The 22875-nt window shown below is 38.3% G+C and overlaps 1 protein-coding gene across 1 annotated transcript in view; it reads left to right on the top strand.

Moving 5' to 3' along the window:
• MALRD1 (MAM and LDL receptor class A domain containing 1) overlaps positions 1-22875 on the top strand; it is a 640183-nt gene that overhangs the window by 591298 nt on the left and 26010 nt on the right. Inside the window, exons 37-38 of the mRNA XM_046679849.1 lie at positions 19869-19948; positions 20043-20139. Coding sequence (XP_046535805.1) covers positions 19869-19948; positions 20043-20139 — 177 coding nt within the window. The remainder of the gene's footprint in view (positions 1-19868; positions 19949-20042; positions 20140-22875) is intronic.

The raw sequence follows: 22875 nt of genomic DNA, 5'->3' as shown, positions 1-22875 counted from the left end.
TGGGTTCACTTCCCAGTCAGGGAACCACAGCACCCGTCCATCAGGTGTCATATTGTGGTTGGTGGCTGTGTGTGTTGTGATGCTGAAAACCATGCCACTGGTATTTCAAACAGCAGCAAGGTCACCCATGGTGGACAGGTTTCAGTGGAGCTTCCAGAGTAAGACAGACTAGCAAGAAGGCCCTAGCCACCTACTTCTGGAAAAACTGGCCATGAAAATCCTCTGAATAGCAGAGAGCATTGTCTGATACAGCACTGGAAGGTGAGAGGATGGCACAGAAAGATGGGGCAGGGTTCCACAGGGTCTTTAGGCGCCAAATCCACTCAATGCACTGACAACAAAGCTCACACTCAGGGTGTGAGTGCTATATTTTGATACTCAGGTAAAGTATGGGATATTACATTTTTTATTAAAGATCAAAATAGATTTGACAGTCGTATGCATAATCCAAATAATACTACCAGCTTATATGTGTATGGCAAGTTTTCAGGGATCTTTATATACATTATTGACATTTTTGCCAGTTCACAACAAAATTTGAGAGTACAAACATCACAGGTACTGTTAATTCTGAGAGGTAAAAGTCTAATGAACTGCAATGAGTGTTAGAAGGAGTCACTGAAACTTTCTTCTCTTTGTAGTCCATTTTCAGACAGGACAATTAAAACACACAGCATTTTGGCATATCAGAGAGATCCTGATTCTGAAGAGTTAAGGGCTCTGATGGCTGCTCAGTCACACACTGGGTCATTTATGTCTGGTGAATTAACTTCTCTGATCTCCAATTTCTTGTATGGGGTTAGGGACAGGGACGTGGACCAGAAGAGCAACAGGGGCCCTTTCAGTGTGAATTTTTACCACTCTTTTCTATTTACCTACCATGGTGCTTGGCATAGTCTCTAATTTCATGCCATTTATTTTTCACTGTGATGTTGGCCACAGTGGAAAAACACTCTGGGTCTCTCTTGGTGGTTTACCTCTGAAAGTAATCATATTGCTGCACTGAGTTTGTTAAACGGATGCCATTGAAAACAATCATGATTTTTTAAAAGAAGAAATGCAAAATCACTTGAGCCAAAGGTTTACTTTGGAAGACAAATGGTGTGATATCTTGTAAGTGTTTTAATTGGCAAAGTAGAAAACTGCCCATTTGCTGAACTGACCATAAAAATGACTCATCTACGTATTTTCCTACTTTTGGCTCTTTAGCCATCCATGTTATTTTAGGATGGGAGCTCTTTCCTATCTATTTCACCTGGCATTTATTCTGCTGGTCATTTCATTAACTTTTTATCAATATGTCAGTTGCTTAAGCCTTTACATTTCTAATAATTAGCACTGTATGCTAACAATAGCTAATATTCGTAGAATGCTTAATATGTAGCAGGTACAATTAAGAGCACTTTGACGTATATTAAGTAAGTTAAGCCCTAAGAGATAGGTGTTCTAATGTTTATGTATTTTACAGATGACAAAACCAAAGCACAAATAGATTGAATAATTACCTTTATCTTCTACGTATTGGCTGAGACTCTCAAGTTTATTCTCTTCAGCAATAAACTATTTTTGAAATGCTTATTTCTATATTCACTACATCCAATATATATTTTAATTTCTTAACTCTGTTGTTTTAAATTTCCACATAATCTTCCTTATCTTACTCCTGTTCGTATTTATTTCATTTTCTCTCTCTTCATCTTTTGTCTGCTTCATAGAAATTATTTCTTCTTACGGTAGATCATTCTCTGGGTCTTTAGGATAAAGTTCTTTTCAGCTCTTCCTAACATAATTTTTAAGATGGCATATTTCTTTTTCCTTGTGGATTGAGGCCAATAAAGAGAGTATATAATGTGCCCACGTCTTTCCTCTACGTATGCCCGGGTGATCTGAAGTCCATCGCAAATGGAATGGGGAGTATGTTGATGGGCACAAGCAGTCCCATTTTCAGCTCCACCCTGTGGTGCTAAGGTGGAGAATCTCCTATCCCTGTTAATTGGCCCTTGGAGCCACAGAATTGATGAATAACAGACACTCAATTGTGTAAGATACAATGAACAGCTTGAGCTCTATTGCGGACTTTCTCCCTAACTCCATCCCCACCTTCAGTGACTTGAGCTGTGGGAACTCTATCTCACAGAACATAATGTGTCCTGATCAACATCCTTGGCTCCAGGGGTTTCCCCCACTGAAAAGACATATACAGAAAAGCACACCTTGGCAGTAGCAAAATGACTCTTTGTTCTCTGCCAGGCACAGACTCTGAACTTAAAAATCAAATTCTGCTTATACAAGATGTTGAAGCTCGGGTATGTTTGTCTTAATCTGCCTGATTTGTTATTTGAGGAAATTTCTCCCAGTCTCTGGCAACGGGTGGCACATCAATCTTAGTTTTGGCTTTCTGAGTTTTCTTCTTCTTCTGGGTCATCAGAGCTATCCATACAAGAAGTTATAAGCATTCAGCACAGTTTAATTCAAAACGTGTATACTGAAGGACCAAGAAGGGCCTCTTGTCCCAGGCTGAGAAAAAGCACTGAATGAGACAGACATTGCTGCTGCCTTCATGGGCCTCAGAGGTTAGGAGGGAAATCACTCTTAACAAGTGATTATATACATGCATGATGAGTGTATGAAAATAGAAGAACAGGATACTAGGCATATTTACAGTAGTCGGGTATCATTTCAAAAGGCCTAAATTATTTTATCAGCTACCTTCACCTTTCTCCATGTGAAAAAAAACAGCTCTGGTTTTCTTTCTTCTTCTTTTTTTGATTTGCTTTGCTTTTGAGAGTCCACGGCAATTGTAATCACTTGAAATTATCGAATATTTTCTCCCATAAGCATCCAATCAAACAAAATAGCGTGCTGTCAAAATAGCGGCATTAATTCTAGAAGGTTTTTCTACTTCCTTACATTTTCACAAAAGAGAAACCTAATTAGCTACAGTGATCATGGTTCTTTAAAGAAGTGTTTTACAATTGGACTTTCTTGTTAAACTATTGTTCGCCAGGTTCTTTTGTTTCCATGTGGGAGAAGCTGGTAGATACTTCTGTTACATTCCAGTGTCATCATTCCTAACACACTTGACAATTTTTCTCTGGTAAATCGGAAAACAAATAACAAGTTAATATCAGCAACAATATAATCACAGACAGTAAACCAAGGAAAACAGCCTCACTTGCTACTGTAAGAAATGATTATGCACATATTAATAAACACCATGGTTGGCACCAAGATGGACAAAATAGGTGCTTCAGATGGAAAATTTGAGGTTTTGAATTAACTTTCCAACACTCAAATGGGTTCAATGTAACAGTCATTCCTTCATTCTTTCCTTTATTTTAATGTATCCAAAAAATGTAGCATCTGTTAATACAATCACAGATTACTTTAATATGAAAGAATGTAATTAGAACATACACTTCTACCCTAAGAAGAAAAAAAATTAGGTGGACAAGGCTTTATTGTATATTTTTGCTATTGATCAGGTACTATTCAATATCAGCATTATGTTGTGTTTATAATTGAATACATGTAGATGAACTTACTATTTGAAGCAAAGAGCATACAGTGACATGGAGGCTTGAATGGAAATTAAAGGACCTTTAAGAGGAAAGTATTAATTGGTCTCTACCTAACCTGCTCTTTGAAAGAGAATGACAAGGCACACCAGGTACGTTTCAGACTAGCAGGTTCCAGAAGCAAAAAAACAAAGAGAGAAATAATCCTTTTATTCGTCACTTGTCATTGAACAAAATCAAACATTATTGTTGTGTTTATATATTATCATTCTTTTTGATGAATTCAAAATATTTTCCCACACTTTAAACAATTATATATTCATAGTATTTCTGAGACTTACAGAGTATACTGTGAATATTTGCAGACAGAGATATTGAGAGTTTAAATGATTTCCTCAAGGTCACCCAGTTATCCAAGGAAAGAGAAAAGTCAAGTTTTTAAATTTCCAACTGCTCTTGTTTTAGCACTATTTTGGGCAGTTATGTGTATAACTTAGTAAAACTTGATTCCTGTTTATGGTTTATCCAGTGAGGCTTTGCCTGTCACTCAAGTCACCTCCATCGCAAAAGCAGGAAGGTAAAGGAAGTGGGTCAAAATTATCCAGAGAGCTCTTTAATTTGCAGATCAATAGGTTCAAGAGGTGACTGGGTTGTTCTAGAAAAAGTCAAGGTGAAAACCCTCAAACGAAGAGTCCTTTATTTATCTGCCATGGGATGTTTGCCCACCAAAGAGCTGTATGATCACGGCTGGGCTCAGTGGGCTCCAGAGCAGGATATTTAATGGGATCTCAAAAGAGAGAGCAGAACCCCGGTTCCACAAGTAAGGATTACACGCAACCCCCGTAAAGCTCCCCAACCCTCAAAGAGACACCGGCCCTCAGACTCTCAATCTGAGAGAAGGATGAACTGCCTTCAGATTCTCTTGGAAAAATTCACCCTTTAGGATGGGGAAATGGCACAGTTTCTTCCCTGGTATTGGTTTGGACAGTAGGTCTGTATGGTTGAAAGGTTTGTTTTGCTTCTGGGCCACCTTTGACCAGTTGTGTGGATGGAGAGGGTAGGTTTTGCAGGAGCGTTTGTTGACTATACCTATGGGTGTTTGTGAGTTGCAGCTTTTTCTACTGCCCAGGCTGGGAAATATGAAAGGCAAGGAAAAAACAAACAAAAGCAACAGGGAACTCACCCCCAGGGGGTTCCTCCATTCCTGAGGTCCCTAGCCAGTCAGGCTTCTTTTCTCTTCCTTCAGAATCTTCTAGAAGGTGACTTCCATATTTTGTCCAGGCTTTTTTCTTATTATTAGCTGGAGGAGTAAAATGGAATGACTTTACTCCATCCGAGACTTTAATTTTAAAGTTAAAAAAAGGAAAAACATAGTCAGTAGTTCAGTTTAGCTGCTAATTAGATTCTTAATTTAATTAATTAGATCTAATATAATTTTCATTTTATATTGTTTTATGACAGCGGTTGCAAAATGCTGTCTAATCATAAGAAAGATCCCTCATTCCAGGAATTCTCAGGTGGGGCCACAAGATCTCTCTCTTTTTGTTATTTTTCTTTTGTTAAATAGCTTTCTTAGTGATGCTGATAAGAAGTCCGGTTTGGAAATCATTGGCTTAAAGTGTTAATTCAGTTTTAGGATTAAAGTGTCCTGGCCTTTGTGTACCTCAGAGTGAACTGGTTTATTAATCTGAAGGTGTCATACAGTAACCGCCTCTTGGAAAATTAAGCCCACATCTAAGTAAAAGAAAAGATTCAAATCATGGTATCATGGTATATTTTTAAAGAGTTTTGTTGTTTCTTCCTTATAAAAAAGTAATATTTTAACATATTTTTTATAGAAAATTTTAAAATTCAGAAATGCATCAAAGAGAAAAACCTCAGAAATGATCAAAATTAATATGTTGCTGTATCTTTACTTTTAAAATTAAGATCGTACCGTGTACTATCAGAATGCTTCTTTTGGACTTTTCATTTTTGCGTTTCATTGCAAAAATTATTTTTAAATAATATTAATTATTGACATATCATCAAGCATTTAGATTTAATCCAAAGGCTATTACTGAGAGTCTTGGTAGATAAACAGTCACCTATTTAGGATTGATTATATTAATTCCCTTCCTCCCCCAAGACATCCACTACTGAATGTAGCAGCTGCCCTGAACTCTACCAAAACTTAGGCATTCAGGGCCTTCGCTCAAACTTTAACTTTTCTACATTTTCCTTTCTAGACCATCTATTATGACCAAGGATTTTCAATCCCATTTTGTAAAATAGATTTGCTAACGTAAATCAATCCCCCACTTCTGTCCATTTTCCCAGACTCTTTCCTTCTGTCCCCTGATCTCCAGATGTGTGGTCAACAAGCTTCCAATAGCCTCAACATCTTCTAGAATGGTTTCCTTTACCTCCTTGCCATAACAGAAAGCAGGCTGTCCCTTGCGAACTGTACTATTTGGCCACACCGTTTGCCACTCTTCACTGTTCCTGGCATCTGTCTTCCTGCATTCATTGGTTTTGGTTTGCAGCTGTATTCATTTCCATTCCTGTAATCATTGTTAGTGACCTAAGGGTCAATGAGTGTTTCATCAAAATTCTCTTGGCCCTTTCAATTCTCTGATTTCTCCCTGGTTAGCTTTCCTTCTACACTTCCAGATTCTATTCATTCTCATGGTCACATTCTGAACATTGTCACCACCTACAGCTACGTTATTTAGATTTCAAATGACACTTTCTGAGTGCCATGCCCTATGCTTCCAGATCACGTAATCTAGCTAGTATATTCACTGTGATATTCTCTCTTCTTATTTAGATTCCCAGATCCTTGACCCCAAACTAGTTTTTACATTCTTCATCATCTTCCTCATGGTTTTGCTTCCATTCTTACCAAACTTAAATTCTGTGGTCTTTATCACAAATATTTTCTGGGTGATATTATCAACTCCCTTTCACATTTCTCTCTGAATCATTTATTGGGAAAACATCCACTTCTGAATGAACCCAATTACCTGTCTTTCTGTGAATACACCAGAGCAGCTAAATGTAGATGAAGGAATTTATAAAAGTTGATAGGTTGAGCATATACATTTACCCCATCTCCCTTCCAGACCCTCTAAAATATCAACAACAAAGAATAAAAGCCATTTAAATCTACAAGGGTAAGGCAATGAAAAATAGACAACAGAAGACAGGAGAAGCTGATGACGTTTTAGAAGACAAGATACAAGTGGAGGGTGACTTATCTGAGTGGAACAAGCTAAAACCAAGCACCTGCAGAAGGGGCTTCCAGTGAGGCAGAAGAGCATTCACCCTACAGCCACCCTGGAAGGCCCAATAGTTAGAGGTCCTGAGACCTACAATGGCGGAATGGAGCACTAGGCTGGAAAATAATTTGCTGAAACCTGTAAGGACGTCTTAGATCTCCAAACTTAACTGCACCCACCCATTCGGGAGATCTATTCTCCAGTGAAATCGTGCTGAAGACTCTGGACACAGGAAGAACAGGTTAGCAGAGGGCAGCCATGAGGTGCTGCTCCAAGAACTGCCTGTTTGCATGTTTAATGGTGAAAACCCTAGCTTCCTTTTCCTTTGGCTTCACAGCTCCCAGAACGCCAGCAGTTAGTGTTATATCTTCCCCATGCCAAACTCCCACTCCAACCACAAAGGGAGTGATTGAGGTCCCCTTCAATGGAGAGGCTGAATGACAGAATAAAGACCTACAAATTCTATGAATGGGCAGGACCAAGAAAAGGAGGCTTGTTGCCTTAAAATGTAGCTCATCTGACAACCAGTCCCCATGTGATGATCTTTTTGGGGCTTTACTCTTAAATACACCTAAAAAGCTAAGAATAAACAACTATGGAGGAAAGACACTAAAATGAAGGACAGATAAAACTAATAAATCATCAAATTCAAATAGAGAAATAGAACTCATATGAAACAGAAACAATGTAGAGAGCTAAAGAAAAATTTTAATTCTATTTAATGTGCCGATAGAGTTAGGAAATATATTACACCTGGCATCTATGAAAAAGAAATAATTAGAGAGAAAAGAGCTTTAGGAAATTTAATATATAGCTCTCAAAATTTTTAAACATTAATAAAAAATGGTGGAAAATAAAATCAGATCATGCTGTCAAAAAAAAAAGAATATAAAGACAAGGAAAATATGTGATAAAAATAATAAAAGGATCAATTCAGGAGGTTCAATATCCAAATAGTAAGAGTTCCAGAAAGAATGAACAGATAAAATAGAGCAGGGAGAGAACTGTCAAATGAATAATGCAAAAAACTTCCCCAGATTGATGGAGTGTCAAGGAGAGTGAATGAAAAAAGAACCATACAAATACTCCCCAAGGGTAAATTTCAGAAAACCTGGGATGACGACACTAACCATGAATGCAACAGTTCACACACAAAGAATGAGGAATAATCAGAGAAATGCTAGAAGCTAGGAGATAACGGAGCTGGCTAGAAGATAATAAATCTACTGGTATATTAGACCATGTGATTTTCAAACCTGAGTTCCAAAGCCAACCAAACTCAAATTGAATATGAGTGTAGTATTTCAAACAAAAGATCTCACAAAATTAACCTCTCATACACAATGTAGCAAAATGAGGGAGGAAACTGAAGAAGAGGATAAAATGGGCTCCAGGACACATGCTGAAGTTCTCAGAGAGCAGGCCTGGGGAACGAGAAGTCCAGGTTGGCGCAAAGGGACAGGGGACCTTGGGAAGTCTCAAAAAGAGAAAGACTACTAATAGTTTATTTGATATTTTAATCAGGTGGAAAATTGTATTGAGAAGTTGTTGGAGAGTTTAAGATTTAGCCACAAAGCATAAAAAATTTAGCAAATTAAGACAAATTGATAATTAACTCCAGAAAAAAAGCAAAAACAATGTAACTGATGGTTGATCTTTGTGTAGTATTGGCTCAGTAATATTTATGTAGTGATAATATGATAAACTCTGAATATGGATTTAATTATATTGAGTGGTGGAGGGAGGCCTCTAAGAGACAGTGAGTAAGGAGCTGTTGGTTATGGGGTGCAGAGAAATTTGTAGCTATAACAATAAAGTAGATAAACCAAAAACACCACATATGTATATTATTAATAAAAATGGAGGTTCACACTAGAGGAAACAATTAAGGAAATTGATAGAATTTGTCTTAGGAACTTAAGACTTCTAGTGCAACTTGAGTTTTTGAACAATATGCATGTGATATTTTAATGAAAATATAAATATAGCAAAACGTCCCCTGTTGACACACACATCCACATACACATGCATACACACACAGAGAGGCATACACATTTATGGCATCAAACGGACAATTCAGCACTGTGTGAAAATGCCATTATATATTTCTAGATTGAGTGCTTTCTGAGAGTAAGAAATTACTCCAGTTTTATGCTTCTTCCTCAAGCCCCTCATGCCACAGCACCATCTCTGCCAATTGCTTCCCCTCAAATTTTTTTAAGAGGTTCATTATCAGAGAACTCCCGAGTCATTCCATCAGCAAATGACCCATTCTCATGTTCCCTGTCTTCTCTCAGAAGAGATCCTGGTCCCCCATGGGTTGTGGAACCCATTTGCTCTCCTCATCCCAAGAATTTCTCCTCCCTCACTCCCTCTGTCTTTATCAGACACCCGCCTCTCCTTATCTACTGAATTGTCAACAACCATGCTCTTGTAGCTATACCTTTAAAACAGAAGGCAAGATAACTCTCACTTGTTCCCTTTCTATTCTAGCTCCCAACAAATTCACCTTCTCCACTTCATAATAAAACTTCTCAAAAGAGTTGTCCACACTCACTATCTCCAACCTGGTCCTTTATTGGCGCTGCAACCTCTCTGATTCCACCATAAACATAGTTGCTTATATATTTGCTTATTGTCTTTCTCCATGACCTCCCCCTCCTCAATAAAATGTACACTCCATGAGGGCAGGACTTTGTTGTGCTGCCATCCCAACACCTAGGACTTAGCACTTGGCCCTCGATAAATATTTTTAAATAAATGAATCAAGTATATAATCTTTATTTCAAGACAACACAATGATTTTTAAAAGATGCTTTAGTACATAATGTATGGTTCACAGTATGGAACATACAGTGCAACAATTACTTGAATAAATTTTTTAAACCTATGTTTTAAAAAACCTTTGATTTTTTTTATATAAACATATGATGTGAATCAAATAAAAACATGTATTTCACTATTTTGCACCAATATGTGCTTATATTATGGTCGTGTGCCACATAATGATGTTTCAGTCAATGACAGGGCACATATACCCTGGCGGTCCCATTAGATTAGTACCATACAGCTGAAATGCGTAGTAGGCTACTCCAACTAAGCTTGTGTAAGTGCACTCTATCACAAATTTATTTTGTGTACTTTATATGTAATCTATAGATATTTACAAATTAATGTTTACACTTACAAATGTATTTTAAATATATACATATGTAATGTATATATATTTTACAATATATATACAGATTTATTTTGTATATATTCATAAAGATGCATATGCATGTGTACATACAATGGGGGTAGAAACGAATGCAATGAAGAAAAATAATTAGGGTAAGCAGATTGCTAGAAAGGGATGGGGAAGAGACAACGGCAGTGATACATTTTAGTCGGACTTGTTGACTAAGGCGTCTCTGAGAGGGTGTAGTTTGAGCCAAGATCACAATTCCATGAAAGTGCAAGCTATTCCAAGATTTGGGCAAACTGCTTCACTGTCAAAAAAGGCAGAAGACATGAAGTCTCTGAGGCAAGAACAAGCTTAGTGTGTTTAAATAAGAGTATTACCGTATTTTATCAAATTGTGAGTAAGTGAATTTACAGACAGCATATAGCCTAATAGACTTCGGCAATCCTAGAAGAAGCCCTAGCGAATAGAACGTGCTCGATAAATACTCATGGACAAAGAGTGCAGAGTTCAGATTGTTTTCTCAGTTTGAGGAAAGTTAGTAGAAGATTCCCTGTTTTGTACTGAGCAAGTAAAGAGCCTTGTTACTTTCCCAAAAGGTCAACTTGAGTCTTAGACACCCCTGGATTCTCACCCTGGCCTTTGTGGGTCCTGTGCTTAGTGGACGTTCCTTCCAGAACCCAGAGGTTCTTTGCTTATTCTGTCTAATTTTCAGCCTTATCATTTTGTGCTTACAAGTGTGTTTTTGTGTGTATTTTAATGTGAAGGAGAGAACGCATGAATGAATAAGGTCTTCCTAGAACTAAGAGGTCAAAATCTATGTTTTAAAGGAAAATTCTTTCATACTTCCTATGATGACAGAAGAAAAATTTCAAAAGCCTATTTCTTGCTGGTACTACACTGCACAGCAAAAATTTAATGCCTTTGCCTTCTTCATCTTAGAACAAGCCTCGTTTCTATTGACTTGCAGCCCATTTTCAATTGCCCAGTTTGTGAATTATTTGGTTTTTTTTGCTATTTCTTCTTCCGTTTTTTTCCCACCCAACTCCAGGGAAATATCACTTCATAACAGCCGAAAAAGAAGTGGAAAGCTCAAAACATCAACTTCAGGAATTTTCTTTTTAATTTTTTTAGTACAACATCAGCCACACCACCACACCAACCTGTCTGAACAATAGGGAAGCAGAGGAACAATTTTATCTGCTTTGTTTCCACTCTGAAGTAATCAAAGTTGTTTCTACGGTGCTGTAATAGTTTTTGAAATAATGGAACGTGCTTCCTCCTACGTTTGTAATTCTGTGCAACTTGACTACCAATTCAAGCAGAAATTGCAATAAAAGCAACCCAGGGTCCTGGGATTTGCATTTTTAAATGAAATGACCATCCTCTAAAGACAGAATCTCATAAGATATACACTGCTTTCTGTGAGGAAGGGAATATAACATTTCACAAATATTCAGATGGTACAATAAGAACACAAGCTAAGGGGCTGGCCCCGTGGCCGAGTGGTTAAGTTCGCGCTCTCCGCTGCAGGCGGCCCAGTGCTTCGTTAGTTCAAATCCTGGGCGCGGACATGGCACTGCTCATCAGACCACGCTGAGGCAGCGTCCCACATGCCACAACTAGAAGAACCCACAACGAAGAATACACAACTATGTACCGGGGGGCTTTGGGGAGAAAAAGGAAAAAATAAAATCTTTAAAAAAAAAAAAAAGAAAAAAAAAGAACACAAGCTAAGCAGTTCAGAAACCTGAATTCACCACTTACCAGGCCATTGCTCTCTGAGCTTCAATTTCCTCTCTGTGAATTGGTAATAATAACACTTCACCTCTCAGGATGTTCTAAAGGCAAGGGTTCTCAAAGTGTGACCCCAGACCAGCAAAGTCAGCATCACCTGAGAAACTGGTACAAATGAAATTCTTAGGTCGCCCCATACCTACTGATTCAGAAAATCTGGAGAAGGGCCCGACAATCTGTGCTTAAACAAACCTTCCAGGTGATTCTGATACATGCTAAAATTGTAAATAACTGTTCTAATGATTAAATGAGATAATATATTTGCAAAATAAAAGTGCTTTGATAATTCTAACACATTATCCATATGTTAATTACCGTTATTGTGATGATAATGAATATTTTCAGGAAATATCTATGAGCAAGGTTGTGCTAATTGGAGTATACAAGAGTGTAACATGGAAAGCCCTTCCCTTCAACAATTTATAGTCTAGAAAGATTTGTAAGGAAATCGACAATTGCAGTAACTGTGTGCTAAGTGCTGTCAAAGGAATTTGCAGGGTACCATGGGACCAAAGATGGTATATTTAAGTCAGGCAGAGGCACAAATGAAGGTTTCCAGGGGTGAATGTTACTTGGTCTGTGTCGTTAAGGGTAAATATGAGTTAGCCAGCTTGATAGAGAGAGAAGCCATCTTCCAACCAATGGAAATAGACGTGGAAAGTTCTAGAAGTGTGAAAGAATCTCTCTCTCAAGTGAAGTGGCTTCAAGTATGAGTAAAGAGTTTGTGAGCATAAGGAGAATAGAGATCAAACCAGGTGTGCCATCAAGACGCCATATCAGAAAACAGCTTCTGTGTAACACCACTTCATCTGGACAGGATTCTGAAAGCTGTGAGAAGGTAGTAAAGGGTTTGAATCGGGGAAGTTATACAATGTGACATCAGCCTGGAGGAAGGAAATCCACTTAGGAGCCTGTTACAGTACTAGAGAGACGAGGGCCTTTTGTCACATGGCCGAAGCAGGATGGGGCAGAAGGAAGTATGTTAGAGATGTTTAGGAGGAAAAGTGATGGAACTTTGGTGATTGAGATGATGAAGTAGAGGAATGGATATGAAAATTCAGAAATTGTTTTTAGCCTATACGTCTTTTTTTAACATAAAATTCTTTTCCCTTTCTGATACTTGGAATGTCGTATTTCAACATAGGATTAAGATTCCCTTTAGTTTCATAATTGTTAGGAAAAATGCAATCAAATGTATTCTCTCTATTATCCTGAATCGGTGAAAAGTACTGGATCGGGTCAGCTAATTTACATTTATAATATCTTCTAAATTTGAATATGCAAATACCAACATTTTTATGAAATAACCATGCCTCTGCATACGCACTTAATTTGTCTTTTTCTACTTTAGACTTATTTGAACAATTCAAGTAGTTTTAAAAAGCAGAGTAAACCCTCTGCCGGTTTCCACCAAATTAATCCACGAACATATGCTTAGAAAATGTGTGGCTCCTCATTTGTTTTTCCTGGCAATGAGACAAAGGAGCCGGAGCCTGCACACAGATGACAATAAGGACGGGAGGCCTTTTGTTCCAGGTGTTCCTGAGTAATGGATGGGTGTTACCAAACGCACCCAGAAATCAGTTATTTCCTAACTCCTCCGGTATGACCTACTAATAGCAAAAGACCTGTTCAAATTTAGGAAAGGTTAGGGTGTACACTCTGGCTGAAAGAGTCTAATTATATTTTATTCCTCCCTTTCTCCTGTTTGTGTTAAGAAAATAGGTCCTTATGCATGGATGGAGTGGGACGTTTATCTTTCTCTTTCAGGTGGGCTCTCTCTAATACTTCTCAACGTTATAAAATATGCTGTAGCTAATTAGTCAAGGAGGAAATTAGTCCAAGCAAATTAATCACTGGTACTCAATGTGGAATTTCAGTGCTTTGTGGCTCAGAGATTATTTAGTGGCTTCTCCTCCTTTCGCGTTTTCTGTTAAAGTGAATTCACCCATGACAATAAGGTTGGCTCGTTAAGGGCTTACCTCAGTCATCCTCCTCCCCTTCCACTGGCACAAGCTCAGCCCAGGGTCCGGAAAACACTTGGTCTCAGATAATGCTTTCATGCTAAGTCGAGACAGCACTACTTTCTCGCCCTTGGAGCACTTCCTGTGGGGACAAACTGCAGGGGATGCGGGGGAGAGCAACGTTCATCGCAGGCAGGGGGCATCTTCAACACCTGCTCTTTCTTCCCTACCTGTGTAACTGGATCAGGGACCTCCAGGCATGTTCATATGTAAAGACCTTTTTTAAATAGAATAATTAATAAGCCGTGAAAATAGAAGCTGTGGCAATGCCTCTTCGCTGCTGCAGAAGTCTTAAGTGATGCTCAGGCAAGGATGGGATGCCAGCTCCCTGGAGGGCCAGTCTGTTAGGGCCTGGGGGCATAAGGCCAGCAGGGAACATCGCGATCAGGCTTTATATTAGAAAGCAAAAGACTGGGTATTAAACAGCTTGGCAGAGATAACACTCCACAGTTAACAATGTGCTTTCATGTGCTTTGTTTCATTTAATTCTCATAGACATTCTGGGGGGTGAGTTGTAATTATTACTGTTTACAAATAGGAAACAAAAGTGATTTGCCCCTCCCAAAGCCACCTAGGTAGAAAGAGGCAGAGTCTAGCCTGAAATGCAGGCGTCCTGACTGTATTACTTAGTCTTTTCCCAGCACCCCCTCTGCCTCCTCTACCCCTAGAGAGGTTTCCAGGGCGAAGCTTAATGTGATAAATGGACGTTTTCAGACCAGTAAGACCAGAAGTTTCTCCTAGTGTTTCTCTCCTAACAGACAAAATGGTAAAGCTAACTACCTTTATAAACAACCGTATTCCACTTTAGGAAGACTACAGGAAATCAAACCATTTAGTGAACAGGTGTCGCCTGAGGAGCCAAAGAGACAGAGGCTAACATCTCATTCAGAATGTCCTCCCGTGACTCACTGCTGGACCTCTCCGAACCGTTATTTCCTCAACTATAAAATGGGGAAATGATTCCTATCTTGTAACATTATTGTGTTATAAATGATATATTAAAGCATTTAGAATACTGTTTAGCACATAGCAAGTGTTCAGTCCTAATTCCCATTGGGTTTAATATATTGTAGTTTTCCAAAGCATGGAATGTAAACGTAGAATGATACTGACTCCTACAAACAAAAAAGTATACATGATTTTAATAATCACAACATGTACCTGTGAAAATGCCTAATAAAAAGAAAAATAAGTCTACTGCTGGGGACAGCGCTGTGGCATAGTGGTTGAGTTCATGCACTCTGCTTTGCTGGCCCAGGGTTCACACACAGGTTCAGATCCCAGGCACAGACCTACATACCACTTATCAAGTCATGCTGTGGCGGCATCCCACATACAAAATAGAGGGAGATTGGCACAGACATTAGCTCAGGGCCAATCTTCCTCACCAAAAAAAAAAAAAAGTCTACTTCTATAATGCTAAATTATAAATCTAATCTGGAATATATTAAAAATGTATGCTGCTTCTGTTGTTTTCCTTCTAGGTCCTTAAAAAGTATATGATTAGGGGCCAGCCCCATGGTCGAGTGGTTAAAGTCCATGCACTCTACTTCAGTGACCCTGGTTCACAGGTTCAGATCCTGGGTGTGGACCTACTCCACTCATCAGACATGCTGTGGAGGCATCCCACATACAAAATAGAGGAAGACTGGCACAGATGTTAGCTCAGAGTGAATCTTCCTCAAGCAAAAAAAGAGGAAGATTGGCAACAGATGTTAGCTTAGGGTGAATCATCCTCACCAAAAGAAAAAAAAAAAACCACTAAAAGATTAGAGTAAGTATGGCAGAAAAAATATACTGCAGTAAAGAACTGGGAAATCTAGAGGTTAGTTTAGGATCCCATTAACAATTTGAACATAATTTGAATGTCTCTCTCCAGATTCCATCAGGTATACATGATTTCTGAAACATTGTCATATAATACAAAGATATAAACATTTCATTCTCTGGAATAAACATAATTTAATATGTCACCTGTTCCATACATGTCTAGTTGAGATTGTACATTTTTCACTTTCTGGATCTTGAAAAATAAAAATTCTTGAAGCAATTCTTTCATCCTCTCTTTTGACACTTTTTTAAATCTTTCTCATACTTCATATATTTTATTTTCTATTTTGTATCTTAGTGATTTTTTTTTTTAAAGATTTTATTATTTCCTTTTTCTCCCCAACACCCCCTGGTACATAGTTGTATATTCTTCGTTGTGGGTCCTTCTAGTTGTGGTATGTGGGACGCTGCCTCAGTGTGGTTTGATGAGCAGTGCCATGTCCGCGCCCAGGATTCGAACCAACGAAATACTGGGCCGCCTGCAGCAGAGCGCGCGAACTCAACCACTCGGCCACGGGGCCAGCCCCTGTATCTTAGTGATTTTTGAGTGTGCTTTTTATTTCTTCTTTAAGTTTTTGCTCCTAAAAATTCTCAGAGTTGTCTTGTCCATCCTTTGTATATCTAACAGAGTACCTTGTACATAGTAGATATTCAATAAATATTTTATGAACAAAGCATTATTTATTTAATGAAGAGAACTTCAGGAATCTAAATGGAAGAGTAGAAAAACTAGTTTTTTTGTGCATGCTGGTAACAGAAGACTCAACCCAAACTGGCTCAATTGATAAAGGAATTTATTGACCCGTGTAACTAAAAAGTCTAAATGCAGAGCAGGCTCGGAACATGAACTGACTGAGAACTTTGCAATGCCATTAAGGTTGTTCCTCCATTTCCCAATGATTTCCTAGGCTCTGTCTTCCTGTTAGTTTATTTTATCCTCAAGCTAGCTTTTGTAGCAAAATGGCAGCAAGAGGACTGACCTGAATTTAACAGGGCTGCATGCTTCCTCTTTCACATTAGAGTTGGAGAGAGGATGTCTCTTACCACAAATATCCGTCAAAATGTATCCCTTGGTAATGAAATTCTTACTGGAAAAACCTATGTCCATGTCAATCTATGAATCAATGCTTGTTGATTAAGAATGCCATGTGGTGATGGACAGGGTCCTGAGGCAAAATGCCACAGGAGGGGAATGAGATAATCCTAAAGGTCAGGTTGGGGTTCATTCCCAACCAAACCATAGAAATGTTTACGATTTGGTGGAGGGAAGGGAAGGAGCATGGGTGGTTAAATGAATTTGGAGGAGGCAATCCGAACATGCGCCATAATCGGGTAGTAGTTGGAACTTCTGTAGTTCCAAAAATAAGGCTGAAATGCTCCAATGTTAGAGTTGTACTCACTAGGTATAGGATAAAACACTCAGCCCCATATTAGCTTAAAATAATCAGATTTTCCTCGTTTGCTTTTTGCTTATGGGTGCTTTTTGAATAAAAACAAGAGATTTTCTTCCCTTTTGTTAAGCTTAACAGTTAATTTTATTGGTTAAACTGCTGCTAATGACTCACTATGAAAATATCAGAACTCCAAAATAGTGACATCACATCAAATATTTATTTTCCGTCTTCTTGACATTAAAACAAAAAAGCCAACCATTTTAATTTAGATGATGTATTTTAGACTTAGCACAAGTATTATATAATGTTTACCGTCTTTATGGATCCTTTCGGATTATACAAGAGGTAAAATTGCAATTGCAGTCAGCCTGTTTAGTCATAAAAGAACTAAGAGATTACCTAGAAAGGACAGTTTTAGTCCTTACTTAATTGTCAAGCAAATAAGGTGAGTCTCATGGCCCCGTTCTTTTAGGAATCTCATTCTTGGCACCAGATAACTATCAGCACTCCCCACACCCACCCCACTCTAACCACCAGCCAGCTCCCCTAGAATGTAGCTGTGCCTAGAACACCTCCCCTGGACCGGCTTCTGGTTGGCCTCCACCTCACCAAAGCACACTGAATTCCTCCCAGTATCTCATCCACTTTCCCTATTCTATTTCTCCCCACGAGAGCCTTAACCCTTAACCCTTCACCCCCAACAACTATGAAAACAGCCAATAGACTACTACTAAAAACGACAATCTTTGCATTATCTCTTCAGGATTAGATATTCTCTTATTTTTTATTTGTTATGCTAATGTTGCTAATTTGCTAATAAGAAATGAATAGTTGAATGAGATATCTAAGCTTCCCTACTCAGATTGCATATGAAAAATAATAAAGAAAATGACTAGCCTTTTCTTTGCATTCCTTCATATTACTTTTGTCATGTTAGCTGATAGGATTATATCACTTTGATCTATTTAACATAATTGGTCTTGGGTAAAATAATAAATAAATAAAAATTGAGTGATATGTATATATGTACCTATTGGAAGGAAGGTTATTTCCTATTATTTTTATTTTTACGGGTAAACTTTTATCAACTAAACAAATTGCCTGTCTTTACTTTTCCTTTTATCCATAGGCTCTATACCTATTTTCTGTAAAATTAACATTAAAAACTTTTTCAGTATAGTTGAATTCCCCAAAGAACTGTCAAAACTCTATTTGTTCATCACTATGTTTTAGATATATAAATAAACACGTGCACACAGACAAATAGAAGATAGGTAGATAGCTGCTAGATAGAAAGATAGATAGATGGCATTCATACTGTTTCACCATTTGGTTTGGGTTTTCCTCCGTTATTTTTTTAACTGACATTCCAAGATACTTCCCACTGGAATTTATCTTAACAGGCACATTCAAATCCTTACAATTTACCTAAGGTGAAGATTACTGCCATCCTGATGCCCGTGAGGTGGCACTTTCAAAATCTCAAGGAGCCAAATTACCCAGAATGAAAAAAGTGTCCCCTCTCTCTAGGCCACACCAGTGTGTGCACATGTGAAAGAATGACATGTAGCACACTGCCAACCGAGGACTGACAAAGACTAAGAGCTGTGAAAATAAAAAACAAATACCCTAATCTTCAACAATTTAATTTATTTTAACTTTTACTTCAGACATCAAAAAAATCAAACTGTCTTAAATTTCCACTTTTTAAAGAATATTTATTTAGGAAAGAAGGCATCCTTACGGACCTCCTTGAACCTCAAAACTTTTTATCTTTAAAGAGGCCATTGCTTTTGTGAAGGAATTGCTACTGAGCACTGAAATTTTCAAATTCAAGACATGGAGGAAAAATACAATAACCATGTGCTGGAGAAGCATTGGTTCTCACACACGGCTTTTAAAGACGCATATTCAAAAGCTAGTTTCTAATCCTACTTTGTAGCATGTACCATGAACTTGACAGGAAATTCAACCAAATCCTTCTTAATGTGTATCCTGTTATTTCCGGTAAACAAGAACCTGTCTATAAGCTTTCACGCCCATATGCAAACACATACTAAACCACAAAAATTCTGACACATTACTGCTTAGAAATAAGCCTCATGTCCCTTTAAGGCACAAGATGGTCCCCATTTCTGATCTTTCTGAAGGCCATCCATATCAAAGGGGATGCTCCCAGTGTTACAAGCTTCATCATGTATGTTCTTAAATAAAGCAAAGCTAATGAAATCCTAGTAGGAGTGCTGGTGTATCCAATGAGATTATTAATCTGATTCCAAATCTATGCACTTGAAGGATGATACCTTTGTAGTAAGAAATAAATATGCTCTCTGATTTATGTTTCTGTTAATCTATAATTTAAATACTCTCCATCAGTATCTGAAAGAACTTAAATCCATTCACATTTAAAAATGTGCTAACCCCTCCTTCCTCTCTGGTAACCACCAACCTGTTCTCTGTATCTAGGTGTTTGTTGTTAACTCAATGAAAAAAAAAATGTGCCAGCTCTGCGTTTGAGACTAATGATGAATAATTGAAGTAATATTGGACACTGGTGAAAAGCAGCTCAATTTTTGAAATCAATAAAGGAGCTTAAGTTCCCACTTTACAGATAAAGGCAAGAAGAGGATAAATATTAGAAAAATATCATCTTACACAATAATGTGAAAATAATAAAATTTAATTTTGTTTTTGTTTGGTTTAACATTTTTGGTTTCTTATCAAAGTTACCAGGAATGAGATACATTCCTGGTATCTCATTGTTTGTTGGCCTTCATCATTTTATTCCATGACAATACTGCTAAAATATGTTTCCACTTCCTTTTTTTTTTTTCAACTATCACATTTTATCTCATTTCCAGATGTGGACAAGGATGGAAAGGAAATAGATGCCACATCAAGGTTAACCCTCCTACTGCAGGTTTTCCGTACGTTCAGAATGGTAGGTGACATTGTAACTAAACAAACTGTTTGATTTTTGAGTCTTTAACATTTTTCACTGCATATTTATCTTTTTCCTTGGTTTGAAATTCCAGATATATGGACTCTCCTGGGGATTGGGTTAGCTTTCCTGATGGCTCATATTACAGTCTCGGTCTTGTGTTTTCTTGCAAACAGAAAAGTGCCAGGAAGGTAAGTGATACCTTTGATCGCTGAATAAAATATACTGTGGCAGACCAATTTTCTGAAACAGTTCATTTTCTATATTTTCCTTTCATCTGCTTTGGTGGCCCGGGGTTCACTGGTTTGGATCCTGGGTGTGGACCTACATGCCACTCGTCAAGCCATGCTGTGGCAGCATCCCAGATAAAATAGAGGAAGATTGGCGTAGATGCTATCTCAGTGACAATCTTCCTCAAGCAAAAGGAAGAAGATTGGCAACAGATGTTAGCTCAGGGCCAATCTTCTTCACCAAAAAAAAGAAAAGAAAAGAAATCTTAAGCTTAACATATAGATCTCTATGTATAAATAATAAGATATATTAATACTCTATATTAATATATTATATAATATTAATTATACAAATTATATCTAACATTAATGAAATAATTACTACTTTATGTTAATAATATTATTTATAATATTAGTATAATATATTAATAAAGAGAAAGAGAGAGATTTATTTTAAGGAATTGGCTCATGCAATTGTGAGAGCTAGTGAGCTTGAAACTTGTGGTGCAGGCTGGCAGGCTGGAAATTCAGGTAAGAGCTGATGGTGCAGTCTTGAGTCCAAACTCCACCAGGGAAGCTATCAGCTGGAAACACAGATAGGGTTTCTATGTTGCAGTCTTGAGGCAGCATTCTTTCTTATTCCAGAAACCTCAGTCTTGACTTGTAAAGGCCTTTGAATGACTGAATGAGCCCACCCACATTATGGAGGGTAATCTGCTTTGCTCAAAGTTGGCTGATTGTAAATACTAATCACATCTATAAATACCTTCACAGCAATGTCTAGACTGATGTTTGAGCAAACCACTGGGCAGCTTAGCCTAGCCAAGTTGACACATAAAATTAATCATCACAACATATGAACACGTTGTCATATTAACACAACCAGCAAGAGTACTCAGAAAGACTCTGAATTCCACACCTTCTCCAAATTCGTATTGGACAGACTACACCATTGGGGCTGGTGTGAGACCTCTCAGGCAAATGTTGATGGCGTTCTGTCACAAACTAACAGAGCCACCTCTCCTTTCTGTCTTCCAGTTCTATCATTCTTCTTCAATTTTACACTTTCCCTTCCTCTCCACTGTTCAACTTCTTTCTTTGCTAAACTCTATTTCTATTTTCCCTCTCCTGAGTTCTTTGTCCATCTTCTCTGAATCTTCCTTCTGTCTCTCTCCCTTTTAAAAAAAAAATTTAGTGTATTCTTCTCTCCTTCTTCCCATCCCTTACTGATATTCCCCAGCTTTGCCTCTGTGTCTGCTTCCCTTCCCACTCCCCACATTCTCCATGGGACATGCCATTCATTTCCATGGTCTCAAGTGCCATCCATATGTTGGTGGCTTCAGATCATCTCTCTCTCTTACTGAAATTCTTTTCTAATCTCCAGATCCATTCCATTCTTTCAACCATTTGCTAGAATTCTCCATAGAATTTTACCTAGATACATTGACTTTTACACATGAATTTGTGCCCTTCATTTCCATATCCTGGAACCTACCTTTGAAGTCTCAGGAATAAAGGGTAACTTCATTATTTGAGATGGAAAGCTTAGATATAGCTGCTTTTATCTTCCTACTAGAACAACCAGAACTCTAATTTGACAATAAAAACCCCTCTTACACAAGATTCACAAGAAATTGAGTGAAATTGACTACATTCCTCAAATAAGAATCTCCAAGAACCACACATTTTAATGAACTGCCAGAAACCACCAATAATTGGGGTCAGACACAACCCCCTGAGGCTTGCCAAAGGAAGCAGAGTCGTCTCTCTTGCCATCACCCAATCTTTCATCTCTCCAGTCTATATAAGGAGAGAACCAGAGAGAAAAGAGGAGAAAGCGTTCTTGAAGTCATTGTTCTTAGGGTAATACAGTGTTTCTGGTGAGAATTTTTTACTTTTCCCAGTGAAAGGAAGATACCACCACCAGCACTATCAAAAGTCAAATGATAGAAGGGCCCCAAGAGAATCAGTAGTTAAGGCAAAATCTGTTTCCTGGGCTGCCTGAGAGCAGCATGTAGAAAATGTTCTTAGAAGTATTTGGCACACATGTACCCTTGGCAGATAGACATAAAGACAATTTTTCATTAGTGTTCTGAAAGTGGATGGCCATAGGAGCATCCTGTATCAGCTGGGCTTAAAAGGACTATGGTACAATGTACCTGGAAACAACAGGAGGGCGGGAGGTAGAGTGGGAATTATTCCAGTCATGCATGACCCTCTGAAGGCGTGGAAGAGAACCTGGGGTTTCCTTCTTCAGTCCGTATGAAGAAGCACAGAGAATAGAGATAAACTGCAGTCACAGAGTTGTACAGGCAGCTGCCAGTTCAGGTGAAGTGATGCCCCTCCTGGAAAGGGCACTGGAGGCAGGGCTGAGCTGAAGGTTGACATTGCCTTTCTTTTAAAATGTATTCAGTGATAGAGGCGGCCCAAATGAAGTTGATGTACACACACACACACACACACACACGCAACACACACACGCACATATACACACCACTTACATACAAGAAATCCCTACACTATCACCGTGGAGGCCACAACCAAATGAAAAGTCCACTAAGGTCTGAACTACACTACCCCTTGGGCAATGGGGGGTGCCTCCCTACTAAGGACAGGTGACTAGTTACATAAGAAGCTTCCAGCCTTCCATTTCCCCTTTTCTGTATCCACACCTCAAAGTTAAGCCTTGAAGAGGGT

This window comes from Equus quagga, chromosome 12, assembly GCF_021613505.1.
Source record: "Equus quagga isolate Etosha38 chromosome 12, UCLA_HA_Equagga_1.0, whole genome shotgun sequence".
Taxonomy (NCBI): domain Eukaryota; kingdom Metazoa; phylum Chordata; class Mammalia; order Perissodactyla; family Equidae; genus Equus; species Equus quagga.
This window is presented reverse-complemented; position numbering and strand designations above follow the sequence as displayed.